At 46.4% G+C, this 8,697-nt stretch overlaps 1 protein-coding gene across 1 annotated transcript; it reads right to left on the reverse strand.

Annotated features, from left to right (window-relative positions):
* Positions 1 to 521: 521 nt before the first annotated feature.
* On the reverse strand, positions 522 to 2,281 carry LOC124869541 (tripartite motif-containing protein 16-like). The gene has a single exon (XM_047367451.1). The coding sequence runs from the start codon at positions 2,279 to 2,281 to the stop codon at positions 599 to 601; it is 1,683 nt and encodes a 560-aa protein (XP_047223407.1). The 3' UTR covers positions 522 to 598.
* Positions 2,282 to 8,697: the final 6,416 nt, after the last annotated feature.

Consider the following 8,697-nt stretch of genomic DNA (forward strand, 5'->3'; position numbering starts at 1 on the left):
GAAGCAATAAAAAACACTTCCTGGACTCCATGTCATGTAACAACACAACCTTCCTGTAGGGGGCAGTATGCCATCACCAACAGAGTTAAACAGTGAAGAAACATGACAGCTTTATTGTGAAGTTTCTCCTCCTAAAAATCAACAAGACATGAAATCAGCTCAAGTCCACAATGAGACAATATCTGTTGTCTCCTGTGAGTCAGGACTCAACAAAATGTGTTCAAACAAGAAGGTGATCAAAGAACTGGTTTCACTTCTTCAACCTGGGAATCATTTGTCATTTTATTACTGTGTTCACAGTCTTTGCTGCTAAAAGCAACAAGAAGGGAAAAACAGCAAATATTCTGGTTCTGATCAGCTGTTTTAGAGAACAATGTTGAGAAATTGACAAATTCAACAGAACCAGAACATCAAATCTGAAGAAAAACAAGTGCTGACAATCTCTGACTTTTGATTTCTGTTAAGTTTAGACATAAAACAACAATGATCAAGAAAAAAATCTGTTGAAGGAGTAAAAATCAAATTAAATTAAATTAAATTAATTGAATTAATTAAATTAAATCAGAATCAAACTCCCTAAACCTTCAGTTGAGTCTGTCTATTTGGGTTTACAGAACTCTGCAGAATCTCCAATGAGACTATTGAAAACTCCATCACCAAAACCAACTCCAGCATGTAGCGGCTGAGTGAATGTGGTCTGGACTCTGTGGAGGAGAGTCATGGTTTCAGAGATGCTGTAGAAGGACAGAAGACCTGCTCTGTGATCCAGGTACACTCCTACTCTGGAGGAACCAGGACCTGAGATACGGGTTTTGGTATTGTTGTACCAAAATGAATTACCATTTTTTTCAAAAAGTAAAGCCCAAGATTTGTCATTACATCCAAATCCACATTCATTCCCACTTCCTGCTCTCCTGATGTTCTTGTATGCGACTGCTACATAAACTAACCCTCTCCACTCCACCTCCCAGTAACAACGTCCAGTCAGACTCTCTCTACTCAGAACCTGAGGCCAATTAGTGAATCTGTTTGGGTGACTAGAATAAGACTGAGGTCGACCCATCCATGTCACCTTCCTGTTCTCCTCTGATAGTAACAACCATGTGTTTGCTGTGTTTGGATCCAGTGTGATTTCACATGAATATTTTAAGAATCCAGCTCTGCTCTTTGGTTCTGGTTCTGACAGTAAAACCTCCACCTCAGTGAGGGTCAGTGAGATGTTTGTCCATGTGTCTCTCAGGATGTCCTGTAGTTTATCTCTGAGCTCTGACACAGCTGCTGTCACATCCTCAAAGTATCTCAGAGGACGGATATTGATGCTGGATGAGTGTGTAGACTCACTGAGTGCTGACAGTGAGGGGTAGTTGTGGAGAAACTGGTTGTGATCTTCTGTGTTTGAGAGCTGCTTCAGCTCAGCGTCTTTTCTCTTCAGCTCAGTGATCTCCTGCTCCAGCTTCTCCTGAAGCTCTTTGACTCGACTCACTTCAGTTTCCTGCTGGGATCTGATCTGCTGCTTCACATCAGAGCTTCTTTTCTGGATGAGACGGATCAGCTCAGTGAAGATCTTCTCACTGTCCTCCACTGTTTTATCAGCAGAGTGATTGATGGCCTCCACCTCCTGTTGAAGCAGCTTCACATCTTTCTCTCTGTCCTGGATTCTCTGCTGGATTTCTTCTCGTCTCACCTCCAGCTCTCTCTGCCTCTCAGTCCTTTCTGCTGCAGCTGAGACTGTGTCGTGGCCTTTATGTTCATCCACAGAGCAGAGATAACAGATACACTTCTGATCAGTACGACAGAACATCTTCATCATCTCATCATGACGAGAGCAGATGTTCTCCTGGAGGTTCTTGGAGGGCTCCACCAGCTTGTGTTTCTTAAATGTAGCTGAATCATAATGAGGCTGAAGATGTTTCTCACAGTAAGAGGCCAGACAGACTAAACAGGACTTGATGGCTTTCAGTTTTCTTCTAGTGCAGAAATCACAGGCCACATCTTCAGGTCCAGCATAGCAGTGATCAGCAGGAGAAGCTTGGAGTCCAGTCTTCTTCAACTGCTCCACTAAAGCTGCTAACATGGAGCTTTTCTTCAGAACGGGCCTTGCTGTAAAGATCTCCCTGCACTGAGGACAGCTGTGGATTCCTTTCTGATCCTCTTCATCCCAGTGTGTTTTAATACAGTTCCTACAGTAACTGTGTCCACAGGGAATAGTCACCGGATTCTTCAGTAGATCCAGACAGATCGAACAGGAGAAGGTATCTTGGTCCAGCTGATTCTGCTCCATTTCACCTCTCAGTCTCAGTGACTTTGTGAGTTTCAGTTCCTGAAAACAGAAACAGGTTTAATCTCTGATATATGAATCAAGTGTCAGTGTAGAGAGGCTGCAGCCAATCAGCTTTCACCTTCAGAAGATGTTGGTTCCACCCAGCTTCAAGGTGTGTTTGAGAGCAGGAAGGAGAGGGATGGTAATCAGGTTTCTACAGCCTGCAGAATAAGCAGCAGAGCTATAAATCTAACCTTTTTCTCCCTGTATACAATCAGGAGTTTGTGAAATATTTACTGCTTTCCTCTGTAAAACTTCTTGTCTCCATTTTAATATTTTCTCAAAGTTAATTCAGGTTTTGTTTTGTTGATGCATCTCAGAAGAATTTCAAAAATGATATTTCAAACTTCACTGTAGTAAAATGTTTCTCTTCAGTTCATGTAAGGAGAGTGTTCTTGAGAACTGAAGGTGAAACCAAAGATCTCATCTTCTCCAGCATCACATGAGAGACTCCTGATAAACTTCAGCCTTTTGTGACACACATATATTTTCATCTGGTTGATGTAAGTTTGTGTTTTCTGTAAATATAAACTGAGCACTTTGGGATTTTTTTCAGAAACAGAAACTTACTGCTGGTTTAATACCAGTTTCTCCCACAAGGGGGCAGCATCAGTCTACACTGTCACTAGTGAAAATAAGAGCACTGAGTTTATTAAACTCTAACATACAGGGGTTGGACAATGAAACTGAAACACCTGGTTTTAGACCACAATAATTTATTAGTATGGTGTAGGGCCTCCTTTTGCGACCAATACAGCATCAATTCGTCTTGGGAATGACATATACAAGTCCTGCACAGTGGTCAGAGGGATTTTAAGCCATTCTTCTTGCAGGATAGTGGCCAGGTCACTACGTGATACTGGTGGAGGAAAACGTTTCCTGACTCGCTCCTCCAAAACACCCCAAAGTGGCTCAATAATATTTATATTTATTTCTGGTGACTGTGCAGGCCATGGGAGATGTTCAACTTCACTTTCATGTTCATCAAACCAATCTTTCTCCAGTCTTGCTGTGTGTATTGGTGCATTGTCATCCTGATACACGGCACCGCCTTCAGGATACAATGTTTGAACCATTGGATGCACATGGTCCTCAAGAATGGTTCGGTAGTCCTTGGCAGTGACGTGCCCATCTAGCACAAGTATTGGGCCAAGGGAATGCCATGATATGGCAGCCCAAACCATCACTGATCTACCCCCATGCTTCACTCTGGGCATGCAACAGTCTGGGTGGTACGCTTCTTTGGGGCTTCTCCACACCGTAACTCTCCCGGATGTGGGGAAAACAGTAAAGGTGGACTCATCAGAGAACAATACATGTTTCACATTGTCCACAGCCCAAGATTTGCGCTCCTTGCACCATTGAAACCAATGTTTGGCATTGGCATGAGTGACCAAAGGTTTGGCTATAGCAGCCCGGCTGTGTACAGGTCCTTCTCAAAATATTAGCATATTGTGATAAAGTTCATTATTTTCCATAATGTCATGATGAAAATTTAACATTCATATATTTTAGATTCATTGCACACTAACTGAAATATTTCAGGTCTTTTATTGTCTTAATACGGATGATTTTGGCATACAGCTCATGAAAACCCAAAATTCCTATCTCACAAAATTAGCATATCATTAAAAGGGTCTCTAAATGAGCTATGAACCTAATCATTTGAATCAACGAGTTAACTCTAAACACCTGCAAAAGATTCCTGAGGCCTTTAAAACTCCCAGCCTGGTTCATCACTCAAAACCCCAATCATGGGTAAGACTGCCGACCTGACTGCTGTCCAGAAGGCCACTATTGACACCCTCAAGCAAGAGGGTAAGACACAGAAAGACATTTCTGAATGAATAGGCTGTTCCCAGAGTGCTGTATCAAGGCACCTCAGTGGGAAGTCTGTGGGAAGGAAAAAGTGTGGCAGAAAACGCTGCACAACGAGAAGAGGTGACCGGACCCTGAGGAAGATTGTGGAGAAGGGCCGATTCCAGACCTTGGGGGACCTGCGGAAGCAGTGGACTGAGTCTGGAGTAGAAACATCCAGAGCCACCGTGCACAGGCGTGTGCAGGAAATGGGCTACAGGTGCCGCATTCCCCAGACCTGGGCTACAGAGAAGCAGCACTGGACTGTTGCTCAGTGGTCCAAAGTACTTTTTTCGGATGAAAGCAAATTCTGCATGTCATTCGGAAATCAAGGTGCCAGAGTCTGGAGGAAGACTGGGGAGAAGGAAATGCCAAAATGCCCAAAGTCCAGTGTCAAGTACCCACAGTCAGTGATGGTCTGGGGTGCCGTGTCAGCTGCTGGTGTTGGTCCACTGTGTTTTATCAAGGGCAGGGTCAATGCAGCTAGCTATCAGGAGATTTTGGAGCACTTCATGCTTCCATCTGCTGAAAAGCTTTAAGGAGATGAAGATTTCATTTTTCAACACGACCTGGCACCTGCTCACAGTGCTAAAACCACTGGTAAATGGTTTACTGACCATGGTATCACTGTGCTCAATTGGCCTGCCAACTCTCCTGACCTGAACCCCATAGAGAATCTGTGGGATATTGTGAAGAGAACGTTGAGAGACTCAAGACCCAACACTCTGGATGAGCTAAAGGCCGCTATCAAAGCATCCTGGGCCTCCATAAGACCTCAGCAGTGCCACAGGCTGATTGCCTCCATGCCACGCCGCATTGAAGCAGTCATTTCTGCAAAAGGATTCCCGACCAAGTATTGAGTGCATAACTGTACATGATTATTTGAAGGTTGACGTTTTTTGTATTAAAAACACTTTTCTTTTTTTGGTCGGATGAAATATGCTAATTTTGTGAGATAGGAATTTTGGGTTTTCATGAGCTGTATGCCAAAATCATCCGTATTAAGACAATAAAAGACCTGAAATATTTCAGTTAGTGTGCAATGAATCTAAAATATATGAATGTTAAATTTTCATCATGACATTATGGAAAATAATTAACTTTATCACAATATGCTAATATTTTGAGAAGGACCTGTATATTGACCTTGTGGAGCTCCCGACAGACAGTTCTGGTGGAAACAGGAGAGTTGAGGTGCACATTTAATTCTGCCGTGATATGCGCTATGGCTTTATGTTTTTTGGATACAATCTGGGTTAGCACCCGAACATCCCTTTCAGACAGCTTCCTCTTGCATCCACAGTTAATCCTGTTGGATGTGGTTCGTCCTTCTTGGTGGTATGCTGACATTACCCTGGATACCGTGGCTCTTGATACATCACAAAGACTTGCTGTCTTGGTCACAGATGCGCCAGCAAGACGTGCACCAACAATTTGTCCTCTTTTGAACTCTGGTATGTCACCCATAATGTTGTGTGCATTTCAATATTTTAAGCAAAACTGTGCTCTTACCCTGCTAATTAAACCTTCACACTCTGCTCTTACTGGTGCAATGTGCAATCAATGAAGACTGGCTACCAGGCTGGTCCAATTTAGCCATGAAACCTCCCACACTAAAACGACAGGTGTTTCAGTTTCATTGTCCAACCCCTGTATGTATATATATATATATATATATATATATATATATATATATATATATATATATAATAACAAAATTACTGTAAAGTATGTTGGAAATAATGCTTTAAATTATTTGTTTTCTAAAGATACTTTTAATCTGACAAATGGTCTCATTAAAACACTATATTTTGCAAAGATGTACCTGTATCTGAATTATTACATAATGTTAACTACTTTCTCTTAGATGATATACAAACACCACAGCTGTACTTTACATGTTAAGAAAATATTGAAAAATAAATTAATGGATAAATTACAGATTGTGTGGGATTAATAGGCCTCCCACACAATATGTGGGATGCCTTATTGTTGTTCTTGCCAACAATAAGGTCCACCAATAATCGTATATTGACATATCACTAATATTATGAAAAACATAAAAATGTAAGAATCTCACTTGGAAGGACTGCGATCAGATTATACCTTGCACTCAAAATGTTAAAAAGGCTAATATTTCTTAAATTCACACTGATTTAAGAAATAAAAATGATTATTTGTTCGTTCGTTCGTCGTCTTCCGCTTCTCCAGGACCGGGTCGCGGGGGCAGCAGACTCAGCAGAGACGCCCAGACGTCCCTCTCTCCAGACACCTCCTCCAGTTCCTCCAGGGGGAGCCCAAGGCGTTCCCAGGCCAGCCGAGAGACATAGTCCCTCCAGCGTGTCCTGGGCCGTCCCCTGGGCCTCCTCCCGGTGGGACGTGCCTGGAACACCTCCCGAGGAAGGCGTCCAGGAGGCATCCGGTATAGATGCCCGAGCCACCTCAACTGGCTCCTCTCGATGTGGAGGAGCAGCGGCTCTACTCCGAGCTCCTCCCGGATGGCCGAGCTCCTCACCCTATCTCTAAGGGAGTGCCCGGCCACCCTACGGAGGAAGCTCATTTCAGCCGCTTGTATCCGTGATCTCGTTCTTTCGGTCATGACCCAAAGTTCATGGCCATAGGTGAGGGTAGGAACGTAGACCGACCAGTAAATTGAGAGCTTTGCTTTTCGGCTCAGCTCTCTCTTCACCACAATGGACCGGCACAGCGCCCCCATTACTGTGGCAGCCGCACCGATCCGTCTGTCGATCTCCCGCTCCATTCTTCCCTCACTCGTGAACAAGACCCCGAGATACTTAAACTCCTCCACTTGAGGCAGGAACTCCCCTCCAACCTGAAGAGGACAAGCCACCCTTTTCCGGTCGAGTACCATGGCCTCTGACTTGGAGGAGCTGATCCTCATCCCAGCCGCTTCACACTTGGCTGCGAACCGCCACAGCGCATGCTGTAGGTCTTGGCTAGAGGAGGCCAGCAGGACCACGTCATCCGCAAAAAGAAGAGACGAAATCCACTGGTCCCCAAACCAGACCCCCTCCGGCCCTTGGCTGCGTCTAGAAATCCTGTCCATAAAAGTTATGAACAGGACCGGCGACAAAGGGCAGCCCTGTCGTAGTCCAACATGCACTGGGAACAGGTCCGACTTAGCGCCGGCAATGCGGACCAAACTCCTGCTCCGCTCGTACAGGGACCGGATGGCCCCTAATAAAGGGCCCCCGATTCCATACTCCTGGAGCACCCCCCACAGGGCATCACGAGGGACACAGTCGAATGCCTTCTCCAGGTCCACAAAACACATGTGAACCGGTTGGGCAAACTCCCATGAACCCTCGAGCACCCTGTAGAGGGTATAGAGCTGGTCCAGTGTTCCACGGCTGGGACGAAAACCACACTGTTCCTCCTGAAGCCGAGGTTCGACTATCGGTCGGACTCTCCTCTCCAATACCCTGGCGTAGGCCTTACCAGGGAGGCTGAGGAGTGTGATCCCCCTGTAGTTGGAACACACCCTCCGGTCCCCCTTCTTATAAAGGGGGACCACCACCCCAGTCTGCCAGTCCAGAGGCACTGTTCCCGACCGCCACGCAATGTTGAAGAGGCGTGTCAACCATGACAGCCCTACAACATCCAGACACTTGAGGTACTCAGGGCGGATCTCATCCACCCCCGAAGCCTTGCCACCGCGGAGCTTTTTAACCACCTCGGTGACTTCAGCCTGGGTGATGAAAGAGTCTAACCCCGAGTCCCCAGCCTCTGTTTCCACCACGGAATGCGTGATGGCAGGATTGAGGAGATCCTCGAAGTACTCCTTCCACCGCCCAATAATGTCCTCAGTCGAGGTCAGCAGTCTCCTGCCCCCACTATAAACAGTGTTGGCAAAGCACTGCTTCCCCCTCCTGAGGCGCCGGACGGTTTGCCAGAATCGCTTCGAGGCCAACCGGTAGTCCTTCTCCATGGCCTCACCGAACTCTTCCCAGGCCCGAGTTTTTGCCTCTGCCACAGCCCGGGCCGCAGCACGCTTGGCCTCACGGTACCCGTCAGCCGCCTCAGGAGTCCCACAAGCCAACCACAGCCGATAGGACTCCTTCTTCAGCTTAACAGCATCCCTTACTGCCGGTGTCCACCACCGGGTTCTGGGATTGCCGCCACGACAGGCACCGCAGACCTTACGGCCGCAGCTATGGGCAGCAGCATCGACAATAGATGCAGAGAACATGGTCCACTCGGACTCTATGTCTCCAACATCCCCCGGGATCTGGTCGAAGCTCTCCCGGAGGTGGGAGTTGAATACATCCCTGGCCGAGGGCTCCGCCAGGCGTTCCCAGCAGACCCTCACTATGCGCTTGGGCCTGCCAAGTCTGTCTGGCTTTCTCCTCCTCCAGCGGATCCAACTCACCACCAGGTGATGATCAGTGGACAGCTCAGCCCCTCTCTTCACCCGAGTGTCCAAAACATGCGGCCGAAGGTCTGATGATACGACAACAAAGTCGATCATCGACCTCCTGCCTAGGGTGTCCTGGTGCCAA

This window comes from Girardinichthys multiradiatus, chromosome 6 (assembly GCF_021462225.1).
Source record: "Girardinichthys multiradiatus isolate DD_20200921_A chromosome 6, DD_fGirMul_XY1, whole genome shotgun sequence".
Classification (NCBI taxonomy): Eukaryota; Metazoa; Chordata; class Actinopteri; order Cyprinodontiformes; family Goodeidae; genus Girardinichthys; species Girardinichthys multiradiatus.

Bases quoted from the DNA above. Each gene is read 5' to 3' on its own strand.
- LOC124869541 (XM_047367451.1), bottom strand. From the start codon at position 2,281: ATGGAGCAGAATCAGCTGGACCAAGATACCTTCTCCTGTTCGATCTGT.